The sequence below is a fragment of the Pteropus vampyrus genome, unplaced genomic scaffold (assembly GCF_000151845.1).
Source record: "Pteropus vampyrus isolate Shadow unplaced genomic scaffold, Pvam_2.0 Scaffold1, whole genome shotgun sequence".
NCBI lineage: Eukaryota > Metazoa > Chordata > Mammalia > Chiroptera > Pteropodidae > Pteropus > Pteropus vampyrus.
The window spans coordinates 37,651,929-37,674,668 of NW_011888782.1; the positions used below are offsets into that span (position 1 = coordinate 37,651,929).

Genomic DNA, 22,740 nt, shown 5'->3' on the forward strand with positions numbered 1-22,740 from the left:
CTTTGTGAGGTTTATACTTCATCTTAGAAGCTGAGTGACTGTTGCTCCTTTTTGATAACCAACAAGAGGCAGCGCCTGAGACCTGTTTGGCTGCTGTCCTGGATAGAAGAGTTTGGTAGCCCTAGGGAGACGAAATTCTTCAGGCTGGGGCACGCCCAGAGAAAAGCAGCAACACCCTCTCAGCCACTACTCTGTTGCTATGAAACAAAAGACTAGGAAGGTGAGCAAAGCAGGAAGTCCCGCCTTTTAGCCCCAGTTGGCTTTGGCTCCAGCTCCCAACGCTCACGCCCACCTGCCCACTCCTTATTGGTCAGCTCCCTAGTGCCTTGCATCCTTTCTTCCATTTCCTTTCCTTTTTTACACTTTCGTTCTCGGGTGAGTCCACTCTCCCCCTTTCCCTCTGAGTCCCTTTCTATTTGGGACGCGCGGCGTGCGGGCCTTCCTTTGGGGCCATTGTGTATGGTGGAAGACGTGGACCCGGTGTGGTTGAGAGGACGGGCGCCTCCCGCCCATTGGCGCCGCCCGCTGTCTGGCGGTGCACGGGTGTGCGGGATTGGTCCACCCCCGTGCGGCCCCGCCCCCAGCCCCGCCCCACGCCTGGGTCTCTGTGTGTGTGTGTGTGTGTGTGTGTATCCTACAGCGGTGGGGCGTCCAGCGAGTGGTCTCCTCCTCCAGCTAATGCCGCTGCGGCGTCCCGCGGCCTTCGGGAGAGTCGGGCGGGAGGGGACAGCGGGTGTGGATTGGTCTTCACGGTAATTGTTGCGTCTCCCTGTCTCGGTGGTCTGCGCTCTGGGTTGCTCCTTTCTCGGGAGTGTGCTTCTACAGTGATTACACGCTCCCTGCCCGGGCTACCCACGCACCCTGAGCTCGTACGGGTAGAGTGGGACCCGCGCACACGCGTGTCTCTGGACAGTTACGGCGCTGAGAGGCCAGGAGGGAGGGGGGAAGGCTCGACGTTTCTTTCCGGCCAGGGGGCCCTGGGGCACCCAGGCGAGGGCCACGGAGGAGGAGGGGACAGCCCCGGCTCCCAGCTGCTGTCGCCGCCGCCGTCACAGTTTTAAGAGGGGTATTTAAAGACCGGAACCCCGGCCGGGCCCGGGGAGGTGGAAGAGGGAGTAAAGCCAGACGGGCGGCCGGGATTGCAGACAAGCTGGGAGGTGCGTCCACCCGGGAGCTGAAGGCGGAGCGCCCTAGACGGATGGGGCTGCGGGCGCTGGAGACGCGAGAGGATACTTTGTCCTTTCTCTGTCCATCTTCCTCCCCCAGCTGAGATCCGAAAGTGGCCGGGAAGGGGCCTGAGCAGGGGGAGGGGGCACAGACGTCCGGAAACAAAGCTTTGGGCAGACCCCCTACCCATCTTGGGTGCGATGAGAGGCAAGGAGCAGAACAAGTGAACTCTCGGTTCTGTGCCCGCTCTTGTCAGTTTCTCACTCTCTCTTTTAAAACGGGATGTTCTGTTTGTTGGTTTATTTAGCTCTTAACTTTAGGGTAACTCCTCGCCGCGTCGGTTTAAATAGCTGTGTTCCTGTGTCCATGTTCATGTGTCCATACTTGGTGATTTTAGCGAGGAATGTCCAAGTACTGAGCCTTTGTTGACAAGAGACATGTCCTTTACGCTCCTGTAGAAAAATCCTTACGTTTATATAACTTGGCGAAAGCTAACAGTGAATGCGCGGTGTTTGGGGCTCCCCAAAACGTTTCTGGGGGCTTCAGTTCTAATATTTTCAATTGGGATTAAGGCAAGGAGGGGAAGAACATTGAGGTCTTATCTAGTGGCAGGGAACCTATGTAAATCTTTTTGCTGTTGCTACCAGTTGGGTATTAATCAAGCCTTCCTTACTTGAAATTTGAGGGGGATGCATCTTTAACTCTTAGTGTTCCAAAAGCAAATCTAAGGTTATTACTCCTAAACTTGTTGTGTGTAAATATTGAGAGTGCAAATTCACACGCTATTAAAAAGTTGAATCTGGGATTCTGGATTTTGTTCTAACTGATAGAAGAGGATGTAGGGGGCACAAGTTAACCAGGTCACTTTTCTGTTGTGTAAATATTTTCATGACCAAGTAACTTTTCTTTTCTTTTCTTTTTTAATTCCAGATGGCAAATTCTATGAATGGCAGAAACCCTGGTGGTCGAGGAGGAAACCCCCGAAAAGGACGAATTTTGGGTATTATTGATGCTATTCAAGATGCTGTTGGACCCCCTAAGCAAGCAGCAGCAGATCGGAGGACTGTGGAGAAAACTTGGAAACTCATGGACAAAGTGGTAAGTTTTGTTTGTGTCTGTAAGTAGTCCTGTTCACCCTGGATATGGTTTCTCCAGTTTTGTTTATACAGCTAATTAATAATTATTGTTGTATCAAGGGTCTTTTGATTTGGACTAACCATTTTTCTTACATCCACTTTGTGTTTTTTGAAAAGTTGGATTCGAAGCAAAGATTTTTTTTTTTTTTTTAACTTTTGTACTACTCTTCAAGGTTCAAAGTTCCTCTAGTCCATATGATTCAGATATGCAATGATTTTACTGTTGGCTGCTCTTGGTTAGTGTATGGCCATAGATAGAATAGTTTGGAAGTGTTTGTTCTATCTTATGTGAAGTTGTTAAAAAAGGGTGCAGATGAGTAATTTAAGAAGTCTCTGCTGGACCACTCATGATAACTGCAATGTATGGTGTTGAGAATATTTACAGGGGAAAAAACACAGATTAGTTCTTAAGTAGGGAAGCAGTATTTGAGAGAGTTTCCATTTTCATCTTTGAGAATTCATCTTCATTAAGAAACTTTCTTGTTGTTGTTAATGATAGTTACAGTTTCTTTCATCTATTCCATTTTGAAACAGGAAACCTTTTGATTGCACATTGTTTATCGTGAAAGGAAAATTTATGATGGAGGTGGTGGGGCTGAGAATATCAGAAAACCTCTGTGGTTTCTGCATATTGCTTTCAGGTGAATTATAACTTCACAAGAAGAAATAAAGCTGGATGTCAGAACCAGAATTAATAGTTCTTGCTTTTGAAGCAGTAGCACTATCCTCTATATGTTGGTAAACGTTTTAGCACCTTATGGTTTTATTTCCTAGACATATGGGGCTAATTATAAATTTACCTGATTTAAGGCTCTTGATACCTTTATAATTGTGGAAATGGTGGTTTAAAAAAGTATTCCTTTGTAGGGATGTGCTAAAGCCTCCATGAAATCCTATGGTAGCAGTCATCTTTGGTTTGTAACTGTGTGCAAACATTTGCCACAAAAAGCCACTGTCAGTGGTATTAGCAAATATTAGTACAGGAAAGTGATAAGATTTACTTTATTTTCATTTATCCTTATGGAAAGTACAGATAGATAGATGAATGATAGGCCTGTCATTCTGTGGCTAGTGGTGCTAAATGCAGAGCCAGAATATTTTTGCCAGATAAGTATCCTTAGTTTTGGGCTTCAGTGTGACCTATTTAAGCTCCTGCCAATTTATTCAAATTGTGATATTAAAGTGCTCCAGACAGAATGATGTCATAGTGTCAGAATGGCAACTTGCTGCTTGAGGTCAGGTTTTGATTTTAGCATTGGATACTTAAGACTGAAGAGTATGCAGTTGAAAAAATTACATATATTTGGTAGGCACAGTACTGGCTGTCTTTGTTTTTCTAAAGAGTATGCAAGTGAAGGTCACTCTTAATGCCTAAATCAGTATTTGGGTGTAAGAGAAGGAATCCAAGGTTTTTTCTCTAACTTATCTGTTATATGAGTGGGCAAAAACATAGGTCAGAGTCTACTAGGTTGCTGCTCCTCCCCCTCCACCCTCTTCTTTGAGTGGTCAGAATTTGTACATTTGTGAATGAATGTTAGAACATCAAATGAAAAAGATTTATGTCAGGAACTGATGAAGTATAGTTAATATAAAGTCATTATTTTTGAAACTAAAAAATGTGTGTGTAATTTTGGTCTACAACTGATTGTTAAGTTTATCCACTTTTAATTATTTCACTATGTGTTATGGTAAAATAGATGGTTATTTGATAGTTAAGCTTCTGCCATTGTTTATTTTATTAACCCTTTTGTGGGTTTGGGTTTAGCCCCCTCCATTTGAGAAACTTGACTTACAAGGAAATCTATTATCTGAAGTCTCTACTTAGTGGAATAAGGCTTTGGGTGTTGGCAAAGGTGCATCATATGGCTTTTCATTTGTCTTCATTATTTGTCAATGGTAAAAATTGTTGTGTTTACTTATGAATGCATCCGTGGGCTTTGTGGAAGGAAATTACATAAATCATTATAAAAGAGTTCAGTATGTTTATTGCTACTCTGTCACACAGTAAGAAAAAGGCATTGATAATTACTAATTGGAAATATATTTTATTTAATTGTGTGACGCAGAAGCATTCCCCACATGTGTTTATCTTTTCTTCTTTGTCAGTGGTGAAGGAAGTGGTTCGTAATATCAACATTGTCCTAGTGATTACATCAGGAACTTTATTATTAGTCCAAAAGTTAATCCCTTGACACATTACCTAACTGTTTTGTAAAATAACTGCAATAGCGTGAGGTTAGCTTGTGAATAACAGAAAATCGTAACTTTCAGTTCTCACTGGAAGTTATGTAAAAGGCAGGGTAAAGTGTTTTGTTAGCATTTTTTCTTTATGAAGCCTTTTCAACAAGGGCAGATCTTAGAAGTATAAATAAGAAAACAAGCTTTAAGTTCAGTGTGTCTCAGCTGTGTACAAAGTAAAATAACTTATTTTACAGGAGAAATGAAGCAGTCTGAGATTGTAGAAGACAATCTAGTAAGTGTGTAGTTTCACCATTTTTTGGCCTCTAGAATTTAAAACAGTCAACTGAGATTCCAGTTCCAACTAACTGTTATGTTTTCAGAGAGCATGCTTTCTATACAAGGTCACTGAGAGTGGGAGGGAGTAATTGTTCAGTTGTGTTCCTTACAAGATGTAAAGTGTTTTGTAACAAAACTTCAATTACGTAGAGTGAGCAGAGTACATTTACTGAGAAAAAGAATAGTAGCATATTCCAACAGTCAAGGAATTTGGACATATAGTCTGGCCTTAGCTCTATGTGTCAGTCAGTGTAAGTCAGTAGCTGACCCCAAACTCTTCAAGTTAGTGATGCCTATTTCATACAGTCACAGAACTATTACTTGTGAATACAGATCTGGGTTCAAATACACTTGAAATACAGAGTCTGTTCTAAAGCTATTGCAGAGATGGGGTGTCTGAAACACTTAATAAACATTTATGGAGGGCCTATTATGTTTCTACTAAGTGCTTCATACTGGGGATGCAAAGCTAGATAAGATATAACTGCGTTTGATCTGTCAAGGAATTCAGGGAACAAGCATCAGAGCCAGACATATAAATGGATAATTGCCATGAAACATGGAAAGGGCTGTAATACAGACTTACATAAAGTACAGTAGGAGCAAAGTAGAGAACAACCACCTTGTTTTTCTGGCCACTGTTTAGACAGTTGTTGTCTGGATTCTGCTGGCCCTGCCTCTAGGAACACCATTATCGCATTCTTGTTGGAAATATCGAGGTGAGGGTAAGGAAATGATTACTAATCAGTATGGTAGGAATGATAATTTATTAATGTGAGGTTCCTGAGCATGGTTTTCACAAGCATCTGATTAGCCAGGTGATAAAAAATGGAAGAAACAGTTTTCTTTCTAAAAGGTACTGAGCATATGTGGCTGCTCAGGAAATTAAAAAATAATTAATTGAAGCCAAAGAGCAAAGCAAATTGAGTACCTGCCTACGTTTTGTCTTATTGTCTTTGTCATTTTTTTTTTTGAAATTACATTACTGAAAGAGTTTTAAAAGCCTTTAAAAAGCAATGCGAAACAGCTTTTTGTTGCCTTTTACCCTCAATATATTTAGTATTACGTTTGTCTAGCTTGGAATATAATTCATTCCCTATCTTTATAATTTCACTGTGACCGTAATATATTTTAAAGTTCATCAATCAAAGATACTTCATTTATTTGCAACTATTTAAAAAAATTAGAGTATTCTTTTCTAAGTTGAATTCTTCATACCTCTGAAAAACATTGCAAGTAGAGTAAAACTTAGATTTTGATGCCTAATGTTTGTGTTTGTTGGGTTTGAGAATATCATCTTCATTGGACCCTTAGGATAGGGAATATCATTTATTTGAATTATTCTTCATATATTTCCTTAAATGAAATTGTTCTGTGTTAGAAGAATCATGAGCCCTAGTAGACTTGGAGAGATAACACATTAAGTGTCTGGGCGATTTTGTTTAGTACTGAGTTAGGTTTTGAATTTGTCCTTAAATGAAGTGATTTCACAGTTAGTTACTTGTCACTTCTAGGAAAAGTTTTTGATAAAGTAAAAAACTTAAAGTAATCCTTCCAAGAGTTACCTTGGTTTATTCTTGTGGTATAGGGCATGCACTTAGCAGAAGCCTTAATCAGTTAGTAATCTTTTAATTTGTACAGAATTTTAACCATTTAGATTTTGAATCTTCTTACTTTCTTTCAAAATTCTTTATATGCTGTCTGTTGATTTCATAATTCATTTATCATCCCAACTTTAGAGAGAGAGATTTATAAATAACCATATCATCCTGTAGAATGTAGTTGTGCTATAATGTGGTATAAACAAAGTGTTGTGACATAGTATTCCATGGGGGTGAATCTTGCTTGCTGGGAGTGAAGAGTTGGTGTGGAATGCAGCATGTTGGAGGTCCTACCCAGCTATTAATTTGTATGTTTTGGGTTCCAGTAAAGTGGAGGACATATCAGGTTGAAGGAATGATGGGTAAAGGGAGATTGTGGAGTGAGAGAAGGTAAGTTAGAGGAAGATGAAGAAGCTTTGACCACTCTGTCAAGGAATTTGGACTTTGTTTGGTAGATAGAGAACCATTGAAATCCTTCAGCAGAGAAGAAGTCAAGGCTGTGGTGTGATAGATGACTCTCTTGAATCTACAAAGAAAATTTAAGAGAAAAGAAACTTAAAAGTAGGAATAGTGATCAGGAGGAATTAAAACAGACTGGGCAGAAAATAATGGAGGACTAAGAATTGACTATAGGTATGGTGAGTGTTGGTTCAAATGTAGGAGGCATTTTGGAGGTAATATCTGCAGGTCCTGGTGACCCTTCAGAGACAAGCTGAATGAGAAGGTGAAGTGAAAGTGACTTTTGAGGTTTTCAGCCTACTTGATTCTGAAGGCAGTGATGCCTTTAATGATATAAGGAACATAGGAAGAAAAAGAGGAAGCTTGGGAGTTGGTGCATGTTAAGTTTGTTTTTGGCCATGTTAGGTTCGACATGCCAGAGTGAAATCCATTTTGAAGTCAGAAAATTGAATGTGCAGTTCAAGAGAGAAGTTGAAACTAGAGGTGTATGTTTGGTAGATATGCCCAGAAAGGTAGCATTTCAAGTTATAGAATAACAAGAGATTTGCAAGGCAGAGTGGAAGGTGAGAGTCAGAAAAAGTCAGAGATTGGAATTTTTTGCCGTGTGTCAGGTTATATCTGTAATTAGGTGGCAATGAAGGAGAATGGATCCCTTAAGAACAGTGATGAGAGAGATAGGAAAAGAATTAGAGCATGTTGATTTCTTGGGTAGAGACAGCTTTAATAAAGAGATAATTTCAAATTCTGAGAAAATCAAGTTCAAGTGGAGAAAACCAGATAGGATGAAAATTTAAGAAGTCATTGAATTTTATGAGTACAGGCCACTTGATCTTTCAGAGTAGTTTCACTTATGTGATGGAGCTAGGTTAAAAAGAGTGTGTAGATTATTTAAAGATCGTTCTAAAAGTGTAACAGCTGGTGAGAGGAGAAGGTTATAGTTTGAGGGTTTGAGCAGAGTATAACTTTAAGTGTGAGTGCTATAGGAGAGTTTCATAGATTGAGGGAAAGGAATGTAAGCAGGGAATGATTTAAGGTGTAAGGGAAATAGAAATTGATAAAGCATCATCCTAGATTACAAGGGTGGGAGGGAAAGGCTAAGACGAAGTGGAAGAATAAACCCTTGGTAGAAAACTAAGTTGCTGTTAGAAGGGAAATAAGGAAATATAGAGAAGTTTTGAGGGAATTTGTAAGTTTATGTTGGGTTGTCAGGAAGTGATTTAAAGTATAACATTTAAAATGTTTAAACCATGTTTTAAAATTCTGTGTTATAGAATAAGCAATATATATATTAACCAGTCTTCTAATAATTATGTGGGTAATAAGACATTGAAATGGAAATCAGTTCTCATCTTGTACATTAAGGTCATCCTAGAACCATGCTGTGACTTAATGATGCCAGGATGCTGTTTTTATCTACTCTGCTTGGGCACCGTATTTAAGGGTTTTTAACTTTTAAAGGGTTTTTAATTTTTTTATGGGTTTGTAATTGCGGATTTTTTTCCTAGTAATGAAAGAAGCATTCTGAGAATATCTTACTAAACTTTTAGCTCTTTAACATGTTAATGTTTAAGTATTTGTTAAGCTCATATTATCTTCCAATAGCAATAACAAAAATAATTATTAAATTAAATATTCTACCTGTTAAAAAATTTCACATCATGTGAGTACCGATGTACCAATTCCTCATTAGGAGGACTGCCCTGAGCTTATTAGCTTTATTTGCTGGTTTTCTACACAAACCATTTCAGACTTTTTAAGGGTTTAAGGTAGTGTGAAGAACTTTAGTAGCTTAAAGAGTTCTTAATGATCCCCGAAAAAATTGTCAGTACCCTTGGTCTAATACTCATACCTTTGCAAAACCTACAGGGATTTTGCCATATTGTGGTATAATATAAAACATGGAAGAGGAAGAAATACCAAGAAGTAGTGACTGCCAACTATGTGCCAGGTCTTGTGCAGAGGACTTTGCATTTTCTCTTTTAAGAATAAGAACATCCTAAGAGGTTTCCAGTAGAAGAAGCTGACTAAAGGTTGTAAAGCTAGTAAATGGCAGGGCCACATCCTAGGTTTGTTGGATTCTAATGTCTAATGTTCATAGTATGAAGATTCAAGCACACTGCTCCATGGAATAATATGACTCTGCCTCTTTCCATGAGAAGTAAATCCAAAGTATCTTTACTCTCTATATTCACTATGATCAAATTCTTTTCCAAACTTTGTACTAAATTTTAGGCAGATTTATTCAATATATTATAGATTTCCTATTTGTAATACTACCTTACTTCTTCTGAGAGGTTCTTCCTTTGTTCCTTTCCTCTTATTCTTTTTTTCTTTTATCAAATATTTATTGCACATCTACTATATACAAGATTCTACATTAGATGATGGAGCTAGACCAGTGTGATTAGATAGGTTCTCCACCCTTAAGGAAGTTCCATTCTCATTTGAAAGAAAGATAGTGAGTAAATGAATATAAAATTGACGTTTTAATTACTACTAGTCAATTATTTAATGGTACTCCTTATATCTATCTTCTAAAGCAGCGGTTCCCAACGTTTTTGGCACCAGGGACCAGTGAGAATTTGAGAATCTAAAGCCCAATGATAATCTGAGGTGGAGCTGAGGTGGTGATGCTAGTGCTGGGGATTGGCTGTAAATATTGATGAAGCTTCACTTACTTGCCCGCCGCTCACATCCAGCTGTGCAGCCCAGTTCCTAACAGGCCACAGACCCGTGCAGGTCCGTGGGCATTGGGGACCCCTGTTCTAAAGAAACCTTCATTGAAAGCCATAAAGGGATTGGTAGTTTCCTTCAAATCCTACTATAATTAATATACTAGACTCAAAACCAATTTTATATGCTGACCTTGTTTTGCCCAACTGATACTCTATGTAGAAAGAGTTTTGTATTACTTTTATACTTTTTACATTTTATACTGTATATGGTTTTGTATTTTTGTATACTTAATGATTTGCTGAATTAAAATGGGAATAACCCAAAGTACTCATAGATGCTTTTTATCATGATGATATGCTTTTATGTAACTGTAATAGGAACCTCTTACAACATTTACATGAACAGAGACAAGGGATTCTTTCAGGCGTTCCATACTGTCTTTAAAAAAGCAGAATATTTCACTTTGCAGGTACATTACTTGATTTAATATGACTGAATGCTCCATGAGGCGAGGTGTGCTTCATAATGAAAGTCTGCTATAGTATAGACATGATTTCCTACTGTTGAAGTTTCCATTTGTTTCAGCTGAATTTCTTTCCAATATTTTAGGGGCTGATTTGAACCTTGTTTGCAAGAAATATGTTAAGTGACCTAATACCTCTTTGTTACATTTTGGCTGAAAATTTTAGTTAAGATACAGTCGGGAAACTTTAAATGCAAGTGTTCCAAGAATAATTAATGGCTTTGAAAATTCTTATAACACTAGTAAATCCTGTGTTTATATTTGTGCCTTTGATTTGATACGGTTGAATATATATATTTTATGTATATGAATATATATTCATTACTTTATTGAAATACAAATGTAGTAAGTATAGATTAGACATATTTTTATATATGTCAGACAATGTAGACATATATATAGAGGTCTCCTTAAAAATCTTTAAAAACTTTTAAACAAATACAACGGGCAGTTGTAGACCGTTGTAGGGAGAGTGCCTGACTCTTAGGTCCAGACTCAGTGTTCTGGGCAGTAAACTCAGCTAGGTTCTACTTCTGAATTCTACTGTTGTCATGCCAGAAGGAGGGAGCTGGTCTTGGTGATCTCCAAGGTCCTCTTTAGTGATCTCCTTTAAGTTAATGACTATAATGGTATTTTTAGCCTAATTCCAATAATAAATGTTTTGCCTTTTAGTTAAAAAGCAGAGTTACATTGCCAATGAACCAATCCTTTCATGGACCAGTTGGTGTCCTAAGAAATTCATCATTGTATAATATGGCTGCAGATTTGTCCTTTGTGTAAGCTCTTCTGTGTTGAGACCCACTTTAATTCTAAGGAGTGACTTAGACATTTCTAGAAGAGTTCTAAGTTACTTGAATCTGAACTTGAATCTCACCTTGCGGTGAGCTTGATTTTTCTCCTTAATGTATTGCTTTTAGAAAAGCAGTTTTTCTTTCCCTGGCTTTTACAGTTCCTTGCACATAGTGGGCACTCAATAAATATTTATTGAAATGAATTGAATTTGACCTGCTTAGAAGTCATAGTCCTGGTGTAGGGTTATTCATTTCTGACAGGAGCTGTCATTAATCAGAGTTTAATACTAATCTACTTGATGAACTGCATACTCAGAGGCATATGGTAGTACAGCATTGTATGTAGCAATTACCAAGTACAGATTTAGAAAACTGGCCTACAAAAGCCTTAATGAACTGACTATCCTATCTCAAATCTACTTGTGCCACTCACCCATGGGTTTCCTGTACCCGTATTTTGAATGACTGCACTGACTGTTCTTTTCATATACCCTCCTCACTAGTGCTTCTCAAGCCTTTGCACACCCCTTTGCCTAGAATAGTGCTATTACAAATTTAGCTATGCTTTTCTTGACACTTCCATGTAGATGTGAGTGAGCTGCTTCATTTCTCCCCTAACACATTATACTCTCCTCCTTTACCTTACTCAAATTCTCCTGTAATTCTTTTCTAAGCCACTAGTCTTTTTCACTAGAAAACTCCTGTAGGGACAGGTTGTGATTTGTGTCTTTTCTGTATTCCCTAGGGCCTGAAACAATGCCTGACACAACATTCGTGGAATTAAAAAAATGAATCCTGAAGTTCGTGTAAATTTGCAAATGGAATAAAATAAAGATTTAAATGAGTTTAGTCAGGGATCATTAATTATATGTGTCTGATTCTAATTAAATTGTGATATAGTTAAATTGTGATATACAGCCTGAGATTCAGAAGATGCAAGCTCTTGTGTTGGATTAATGACTTTTTAATAGTTCTTTAATCTTTGTAGTTTTTAGTTTCTTTTATTTGAAAATGAATGGATTGGACAGGATCTTTACTAAGATCCCTTAGAGCAAGAATTACATTGCTCCTAAGTTAATTATAGAGAACTAGATCTCTTGTGCCAGACTCCTTGAGGAAATATATTCTAGTCATCCATAATTTCCTGGCGCAAAGCTCAGTACCTGGTATATAGTAGTTATTCAAACAATGTTACTGAATAAAGCAATAAATTCCCAGAAAGAATTACGATTTAAATAAAGCAAATGAGAAAGAGGTCAGGCAGAGAATAATAAATTAAAAATGGCTAAGATTTAAAAGAATCTATTAAAGAACAGTTATTTGGAATGTCTGAAAAAGTACCTGGGAGAAGTTTTTTATTTATCAGTGAAAATATTCACCAGTAGAGAAAATGAATTTGAAACTGCTTAGCCCCCTAACTACAAGTTAATAATTTATCAGTCTGTGACATGTACCGAGTTTTATGTTACTGAAATTAAACTGTGCCTGCAGTAGGATGTTGGTTGTAATATTTTTGAAATTGGTGCATACTTATGATACTTCTTTTAGTTTTAAGAATTGAAAAACTATATCCTGTTTCAACCATGATTTGTTAAGTCATTGACAGATTTGTGACTTCATCAGTCCTTAGGGGAGAGTGAGCTTTTCTGATTATAAAAAAGTGTCACAAAGATAAAAAGTGTATAAAAGCTTCATCAGCCCTTTTAACTATACTTTTATTTAAAAAATTGGCATTTAATAAACTATTTGCCATCTAAACCTTTTTATTTCTTTAGGAGATCAAAATAACATTTTGACATTTAAACTATGCCTATATTTTTGGGTTATTAATTTGAATACTAATGTAGTTCAATCATGAAATCAAAGAAGTAATACTATTTGTGTATTATATATAAAAAAAGTATTCCAGAATCAATCAATCAAACCATCTGCACATTCTTTTATTAATTCTGTACTGTAGAATAGATATTTCTATTTTAGGCACTGTATACAAAGAGGAGGAAGATACAAAAATGCTCTCAGTTAAAATGCCCTCAGTGAGAAATGATTGTCTTAAATTAGGGACTGATGCTTGAAAGTTTGAGCAAGATTTTTCTCCCCACAAAGGATAACATGGTTGATAAAGAAAGCCAGTGAGATAGCAAGTTTAAGAGTATCTTTTTTTTTCGTTTGTTGTTTCCTTGAGTTTTGTTTGTGGTTCTTGAAATTATTATTGTTCAATAATAATAATTTGATCTTATTAGTCCACAGCTGTGGATCCATGTTTTATGGAACCCGAAATTTGGAGTGGTCCTTTTAATAAAAAAGAAAACAAATATAAAAGTACAAATATAAAATTGGGTATAAAGATAAATTTTTTTAGAACAATAAAGTCACAAAAAGCTATAAAATTAAAAAATTGATAAATCTATAAATATCAGAGAATCTCGACTGTACATTTTATACTTTGTTACTCTTCCATTGTACACATATACTTCCAGTTCTGGGTACCACTGGATACATTCAGATGACCAGATTTGATCTGGACCTCTCTTCTCCTTTGCTGGACTAGTCGGTACCATGAATACTTAAAGTATTCTTGAAGCCGTTCTTTTATCATGACTGCTAACAATAATTTTAACTAATTTTAAAAATTCCAGAAGTGATTGTGCACTTAATATGTACCGTCTGCTAAAGCAAAACTAAATGCGTCACCAACTCAAATTCTAGTTAGCCAGATTCCAGAAATGCCCATGGCCACTCCAGTGCCACCCAACAGGAGGTTAAGTGTGATGGAAAGAAAACCATCTGGAAAAAAGGCAGAAACCTTAACAGATTGTGTTTAAAATATCTTGCTCTTGAAAATTTAATGACAACAAAAATATGATGAAGGCCTTAGAAGAGAGCTAAGTATCAAAGGGACCCTAAGGTTATGCTTCACTAGCTTTTCAGTGAATCTGCCTGTATGGGTGCATTTTACCTTTAAGAGTGTTCACCTTTACATTATATATGGTTTTCTGCAGTTCCCAATGATTTCACTAAAAAATTAATTGGATGGTTTCTTATGCCCTGGTTCAAGGGATAAGAATGAGATGTGTTAATTTTGACTGAATCACATGAACATGTGGAAGTGAATATAGTAGTTGAATTACTACCTTTTCTTGCTAGCAGAAGGTATTTTCAGTTCTGCAGGCAGCCCTAAACGCTCCAGTGGTTGGGTAGCACCTGATAGAATGACTGAACCGTCATGTAACACATGTTTATAGAAGTGGGAGGTCATATGGGGAGGCGGAAAAGACTCACTCTGACCTGACACCCATTTACTACTTCATTTATTCAGTTATTAAAATCGTACCTCTTTGTTTTATTCTCCTTAGGGTTAGGAACGATATACCAAAACATTAATTAAAACCTATGAAAGCATTTTAAATGATAGTTCAGTATAGTAAAATAATATATAAATATGAGACACTGGTTATCAGCAGAAGAGGCTTGTTTCCTCATTTTTGTTTAAAAAAGAACGTTAGTGGTATACAATAATTAACATTCTGTAGTTCTATTAAGCCATAAGCAATGAAACATTTTAGAAGAGAGAATGAAAACATTAGGGGTTAAAAAGTAAAGGTATGACATAAAAAAAAAGAAACCTGAATGGAAGGAGAAGAAAATAGGATTTAATTGTATTAAGATGCAAATATTTGTCAGTTCTTTGTAGATGGGCATTAGTAATTTTAAGATCAAAATTTATATTATGGAAAGCGAAGAAATAGTACATATTTCACTAAGTTTCCCAGCTTTTTTATGGAAGAAAGTGTTGTGATTCATATGAAATATTTTATTTTTGTCTTTATTTTTAGGTCAGATTGTGCCAAAATCCCAAACTTCAGTTGAAAAATAGCCCACCGTATATACTTGATATTTTACCTGATACATATCAGCATTTGCGACTTATATTGAGTAAATATGATGACAACCAGAAACTTGCCCAACTCAGTGAGAATGAATATTTTAAAATCTACATTGATAGTCTAATGAAAAAGTCAAAACGGGCAATAAGACTCTTTAAAGAAGGCAAAGAGAGAATGTATGAAGAACAGTCGCAGGACAGGTAAGAATATTTCAAATTTTATTTCTCTTAGTGTTAAGGTCATTTATGTTGCTTTTTGCTTCACAAGTAGCATAAATGTCACCATGTGTTTGTTTTGGGGGAAATGTCATTTCATTTGTATATTTGCTTTTCACATTATTTAGACCTTATAGTTTTATATAAATTTATGATACTAGTTCATGAGATAGTGTTCTTATTTTTAATAGACATTATATTTTAGAGCTGTTTTAGATTTACAGGAAAATTACTCAAAGCAGAGTTTCCATGTACTCCTCCCTCACCCCACATGCAGTTATTCCTATTACTTTCTAGCAAAGTGTGGTACATTTGTTAAAACTGTGAACGAATATTGATACAGAATTATTAACTGAAGTTCATTCTTTATGTTAGGGTCCCCTCTTTGTGTTGCACAGTTCTATGGGTTTTGACAAATGTATAGTGTCATATATCTATAGTATCATATAGAATAGTTTACAGAATCATATAGAATACTTTCACCATTCTAAAAATGTCCTGTGCTCCTCTCTATGATTTTACTGTGCTGAGAAAGTCATAAAGTTGAAATCATATCAAATGTAACATTTTCAGACTGGCTTCCTTCACTTAACAATATGCTTTTAAGGTTTCCCCATGTCTTTTCATAACTCGATAGCTCATTTATTATTATCATTGGATAATAGTTAATTACATGGTATACCACAGTTTATCCATTCACCTACTGGCAACTATTGATAAAGCTGCTATAAATATTCATATGCAGATTTGTGTGGGGATAAGCTTTTAGCTTATTTGAGTAAATACCTTGATCTTACGGTAAGCCTATGTTTAGTTTTGTAAGAAACTCCCAAACTGTCTTTCAGAGTGGCTGTGCCACTTTGCATTCCCAATGGTGATGAATGAGCATTTCTGTTGCTCCATATCTACCAGCGTTTGATATTGGAGACACAGTCTTGATTGAATGTGTGTGTGTGTCATAGATGTGGGTGGGAGATGTGGCTTCAGTTCCCAGTGAGAAACTGGAGTGGGGTGTCAAAGACTGCAGTCATATTAACTGACTCATTTTATAGCCAGAATTCTTGACTTAGAGTTTGTTTTTTGGCTATTTCAGGGTTAAATTTTAGATCTATTTTAAAGCAAATAAAGAAAATAATAGAGCTTTTCATTTCTGGAATATTTTAACAAAAACTAGAATATTTACTGATAATGATAGTCTATTTAGCTGTCAAAACTGAAAAACTAATTAAAAATATAATGTCTTAACATATTTAAGGAATTTTAGTTTAAGACACTTAATCGCTATAGATTTTAGTTTCCTTATTTATAGAAAAACCTCTAAGAAACTGCCAATTTTTTTTCAGATTGGAAAAACTAGCCTAATGAAACATAGGATTGTATAAGAGAAAATTTAGTTATCTAGGTATTTAGATTCTGAAGTTGTCTGTTAGTACCAGCCAAACAAATAACCCAGAGTGAGTAAAACCATCAAATTCAAACGTAGAAAAACCCTCTACCAAATGTAAAATGGCATAAATGTTTACTTGTTTATAGTTTGCTCTCTAAATTAGTGATGAAACCTAAGGTAATCATAGGACTCTAACCACTTATGTAACTGGGCCCATCGCTTAATATTCTTGGACCACAGTTTACACATCTTGAAGGTGGTAAATCTTCCAATTGCCTTTTACCTTTAAGCTCTAAGACTCCAAGACTACCAAAGGGAATTCGAATTGCCACAGGGAGCCAGATGTAAGGTAGATAGATATCATAGAGACCATTTCTTATTATAGACCTTTCAAGAATGGCCCATGTTAAGGGAAACCAGATGTTTATATTTAAAACTATATTTTCACTTTGTTGTAGTTTCTCCATTGAGCTAATAAAACTAAGTTGTTTTAGAAATATATTTATAGTTCTTATTTAGATTTAGTAGTCCTGAAATTCTTCCTGATCCAGCAAGGTAATACATTCAGTTTTCCATTTTAGGGTATCAGGACAGTGAGAAGGTATGCAACTTCTAGGTCTAGGAATTTGAGTTGATACAGGGTTTTAACTGGATGTCCTAATACATTGTGTGGTAAACTTGTATCTTACTTTTACATCTTCTTTAATAACTTCAACCATTTTCTAACTCATTGGATATAACAACCATTTCATTTATAAATTTTGATATTTTGTGTTTTTTATGTGGGAGCATATCCTGGGGAATTCTCTATAAATTTTGGTTGATTGTTCATAGATGAGGATAGTTTGCATCACATTGAGGCAGCTCTTTAAATTATGTTTTAAGTGTCCAAGTAAATTTTGTCACTCTCCTAAATTCAACCCTAAGACAAAAAGTTTGTTAGTTTCTGTGCTGGTATAGCTTATTCCTAACTGGATTTTACTGTTATTAATGTCCCATTTTCTGATAGTGTTCTGTGGCCAGCTGTGTTTATACAAAACTTTATTTGATAAATATCTAATCATCAAAACTTTATTTGATAAATATCTAATCATCTTACTACACTGTAGTAAGAATGGTATATTATCAATAGTAAGAATGGTATGTTATCATTTATAATATACCATTCTTACTATTGTTGCACTGTAACAAGGACATAGATTTTTAATTTATGTTTCTTTTGATAGTAATATATTTTTACACATTTGCTTCTAGCTTCTCTTAAGATTCCATATGCCAACAGAGGCAAAAGTGTGCCATTGTATATGGAGCTCTTGGGCGTTTTGTTTTATAAAATATATATAAAAAAACTTCTTAGAATGTTCTCATGGTTTTAGGCAACAGAATATTCTATTTAGTAGAATGACTGTTAGCTAACATGTATGACGAACAATTGGGAATATTATAAATTCTCTGAACAATCTTTTTTTTTTATTCTGAAAATAATGTCACTAAGGACATTAATATTATTAAGCTAAAAATGAAGGACAGTAATAGTAGAAATAGTAATTTGGAGTTAATTGACTAAACTAGTAGTGCCTTTAGTGATTTGGTACTTTATTGAATAAAATGGTGCTGGATGAGACCATGAATCAAAATATTTATTTTAATGTTCCTGTTGTATAAAAATAAACTTCTTTGTGGATTTGTTTTAAATGTAAGGGCAAATGGGAAAAATTTAGTTATCAAATTTTGAACTAGCTCTGTTTAATTGATTGCTAAAATATGAGTAGCCTGAATTTTTAAAGCAATTTCACATACATGTGATAAATATAAGAATAGAAAAGTAAATCTAGCAAATGGCACGCAGTGTATTTCCTGTGTAGAAGGCGAGAGGTAGAAATTATAGTTAGATAAATTCATTTGCTACTGAAATAGATATTAAGGGCACATAGTGCAAGCCTGTCGCTTTGAAAATGGGTGGACTGATTTCTGGTAGAAGCAGGCTGCGTGCCTTGCTTGACTTTTACAGTAAACCTCTTCCTTCTCTAGTATCACTTTTCCCAAGTTTTTTTTTTTTTTTTCCCCCACAAACAATTGAACCTCACACTAAGTTGGTGCTTCTCCAGCTGAGTGTCCAAACCATTCTGTGCTGGCATTTCTGGGAAGAGCAATTCAGTGATTTTTGGCACACGGAAAGTTTTTGAGCATATGTGTGGTGTAGGGTTTGGGAATCTTGTAGAGAAAGTAGAATTTGTAGTTTCAAGCACAAAGAAGAGGAGAAATTTTATATTACATTGCTTAAAGTTTTAGTGGCAAAAGAAAAATAGGTGTGAAGGAAGTTTGTTATAGCTGATTAACGTTAATACTGATGGAGATGCCTTCAGTGATTTGAGTGGCAGTTTTACTGGACGACCATTTTGATAGTAAAATATACTCTTTCATATAAAATGTTATGTATTAATCACCAGCCCTACAAGGCCTGGTGTTGGACAATGTTTTTAAGAAGACGTAGAGGTGATGGCCTAATGATATTCAGATTTTCCATATTTTAGAACTGCTTCAGTGAACCAGAGTGCTACAACCCATTTTTTCCTCCCACACTCTGGTTTATAACCGCTGAAACAAAACCAAAAGTCAACTGAGGTGGAAAATAGCTCTTCGTTTGATAACCTATCTGTGAAGAAAATAAAGGCTTTTTAGATATTCATGCTAGGGCACAATGCATAGATGTCTCATTATTATTATCATTTCAAAGCCCTAGACCATTTCTTACGCACATGTGTTGTAGAAAACAAATCATAGTTTGCATAGCTTGCATAATAATATTAATTCCAATTAAGAAGTTTTTTTTAAAAGTAAGTTAAAATATGTTATAAAAAAATAGCTCTACAACATACTAGCTTTTATTTAAAATCTTTCAGGAAAAAACCTTTTTCTCCATTGACTGAACAAACAAAAATGTATAACTTGTTACATTAATAAAGTGTCTTTCCCCCTAAAGGATTACAAATCACTGTGCTTGATGTTTGTATCTGTGTTGTAATTCATGAGAGAGTATACCAAAAACATTTGGAACTTATATAGTAAAGATACATGGTTAAGTTAAAAGTTGAGTCAAAAACATTAACTACAACAATAACAATAAAAGCAACAACAAAGCACAAAGCTGCAAACAAACCTATCTTCTTACCTCATACTGCTATATGACCAACATTGCTTTGGCATTATTGTTGCATTTAATTTAAATGTTTAAATTCATATAAACACAAAAGATGTTGATTACATAGTCATTGAAGTAGTTTTGAAATTCCTCATGGATGTTCAGTTTAGCTACATAAAGAGATTGACCTGATTGCAAAATCGGGGCTTTATGTAATAGTTTTAATTATTACTGGACTTCATGGGTTAATGGCCTTATTTATAATGTTACTTAGTTCCACCTTTTCTCATAGGCAGCTCTGTTACATTGTGAGAAGGAAATGAAGAAAGTGTGCTGTTGAACTGAATGCAGGAATCTCATGCTCTGATGCCATTTCTGTTCCAAGTGTTCTTTGTAACCTTGGTCAATTTCCTGACTCCAATCTATGTTTTTTCAGCCTTTAAATTATTTTGTGGGTAGTCACAGTATTTTCTGGCTCAGATATTTCAACATCATAAAAGGAAGATGTAGTTTGTTTCAGACTAATGCTGCTGTTGCTACATTTGTCTATTAAATAATTTTTCAAATTCAGTAGTAGTTTATAATAATATAGTTTTTGTTATTACAGTAGTCATTTGTAGGAGAATTAGTCTTAGAGTTATGTCTTTTATAAATAACTTGTGCACTATTGAATACATTCCATTCTATGAAATATCTATTTAATGATGCATGAGAGAGAATAGTTTGCACTCATTTTAAAAATAATTTTACATTTAAAAAATTAGCATTGTTTATTTCTCTTATTTACAAATGGTGAAAATTGCAGTGCTTTTGCATTTCATGAGGACAAAGGACAACTTACAAGTAGAACAATATGATTTCTAAATAAATCAAAATAGGTTACTGACCTTTTCTGAGCCTAAGTATTGTAATATAAACATACACAGTTGTGGTTATTTTCATTTTCAGTGGAAGACTAGAGGAATCAAAAGGTTAATTTTCAATATTTTAAAATGGTAATATATAACTTAGATTCAGAGGGCAAATCATTTTAAGCAGAACTGTGTCTGCCAGATAGGAAATGGAGTTTTCTTTAGAAAACCTGAACATCTTTCTGAGATTGACTTCATAAATGAATAAAAAGTATATTGTCTTGATGAGAATGCTTTTATTCGTATTTCAAGCATGTGGGAGATGTGAATATACTTTTCTAGTTTGAAAATGGAGGGGCTTAGTTCTTTAACACACTATGAAAGTAGAAGCCCCAAGAAAGTTATTTAGACAATTGTTTTCAAGTTAAACAAAGGGAGTCTGTTAGAGTGGGCAGGTGAAAACTTGAAGAATCTTTGACTGTTAAGCACTTTATGGCTAACTGTATCCATGCTGCTTTGCTAACCAGATACAAAGTAATTTTCTTATTGATTTTCATGTAAGTGAAAAGTGAAAGGGGTTTCCCCAGCAGTTTCTTCTTTAGCGTACATTTTTAAAATACAAAAGGATACAAATTATTCAACTATAACTTAAAACTAAATCCACTGTTTTTAAATAAAATATTTACATTTAATCCATTTATTTGCTATTTATTTTACTTACTTTTTTTCAACCCTGTCTTAATACCATTTAGCCCCTAACTCCTAGCTTATTAGCTATTAAATTAATTGCAATTTATTTAATTTCCTTCCAGGTCAAATCATATATTATACACACATGATATTTTGATTTTAAGATTAAAGAATTTTTTTTTATTGCAGTTTAGAGTGTATCAAATGTTTATAAATTCCTGAGCATGATAACCATTGTATTGTAAGATAGTAAGCCAACTTACAAGACTCAAGTGAACTTGGCTTTATGGTTGAATACGTTCTATGTTTTCAGTCTTATGGCAGGCAGCTTATTAAAATTGATGTTTTCCTTTCAGTAAATATCTGGTGACATTCAAAATTGATAATTAAAATCCAGAAGCACTTAAGAAAGAATGCCTGTTTTTAGTTTCATAATAACAATACTCCCACAAAGAAGGTTGATGAATGATGTTTTTCAAGTGGCAGATTTGTTATTTAAAGAAAGCTCCTTTGGCAGTTTCTTACAAAACTAAATTAAAGTCTGTTTATAAAACAGACAAGCTGCAGTGATAATCCTATAGCCTGAGGAATGCTTGAAATCTAGCCCTAGAAGCATCTTTTTTCAACCAGAGTTTTAACAAAGGAGTGGAGTTTCCTGGAATCTAAACAGATTAACATCCAGCACTAATTGGGTAGGTCATAAAAATGTATTGATGTCTGACTATTTTGAAATAAAGTGCTTCAGAAATTACTCTTTTCTAAGCCCATTTTAAGTATTACTCTTTAGTCTTTTTAAAGCATGAGTTCTTGTTTGAGTGTATTTATATACATATAGTTTGTTGGATACACATATGAGGTCATTACAAGATTCAAATAATAGAGATTGAAGTTGCTTGCTTTGTTTAGTTGAACCATTAAACTGAAAGATAATTTAGATTTATTACTGAACTGTATTGCTTTTAACGTCTGATCATGTGATTATGTAATCACAGATATGTGACTGCATTAGTTTCCTAGGACTGCTGTAGCTAAGTACCACAAATTAAGTGACTTAAACAATTTATTTTTTAAGTTGATTCACCGTTCCGTAGCCTAGAAGTCTGAAATGAAGGTGTCAGGAGGGCTATTCTCCCTTCCAACCCTCTAGGGCCGGATGCTTCCATGACTCTTTCAGCTTCTGGTAGCCCCATACATTCCATGGTTTGTGGCAGCATAACTTCAGTCTCTGTCATCCCTGGTGTTCTCTTCTATGTGTGGGCGTGTTCAAATTTTTCTCTTCTTATAAGAACACTGGTTATGTTGGATCAGGGCCTAGCCTAATGACCCTATATTAACTTTATTACATGTACTAAAACTCTATTTTTAAATAAAGTTATATTCACAGGTAGGGTTGAGATTAAGATTTCTTTTTAGGGACACAATTCAACCTGTAGCAGTGATAAGTATGGCAGTGTAAAATTTATACTAAAGAGAAGAAAACTGAAACTCACTAGAGTGTCTCGTGAAAATGTGAAAACCTTGGTAGAAGATAATGCCAAACAAAATTACTTAAAATTATTTTTAATGACGTGTAACTCAAATATTTTTTACAGTTTTTCAGGTTTATAATAAAAAGCATGGTGAATTAATTTATTAACTTTTAGACATACATTGAAAAGCATGGTGAATCCAACTTTTATCAATAATAAAATTTTCATA

General features: G+C 35.3%; 1 protein-coding gene across 8 annotated transcripts in view; it reads left to right on the plus strand.

The window, feature by feature from the left end:
- The first annotated feature begins 280 nt into the window (after positions 1 to 280).
- Positions 281 to 22,740, plus strand: part of CBLB (Cbl proto-oncogene B) — a 203,145-nt gene continuing 180,685 nt past the window's right edge. For 2 of the 8 annotated variants that reach the window (XM_011386115.2, XM_023527297.1), the window contains exons 1-3: positions 603 to 752; positions 2,098 to 2,265; positions 14,707 to 14,957. In XM_011386115.2, the coding sequence (XP_011384417.1) occupies positions 2,098 to 2,265; positions 14,707 to 14,957 (419 nt within the window). In that variant the 5' untranslated portion in view covers positions 603 to 752. The other 6 variants (XM_023527293.1, XM_023527296.1, XM_023527295.1 and 3 more) reach the window with 6 other exon arrangements.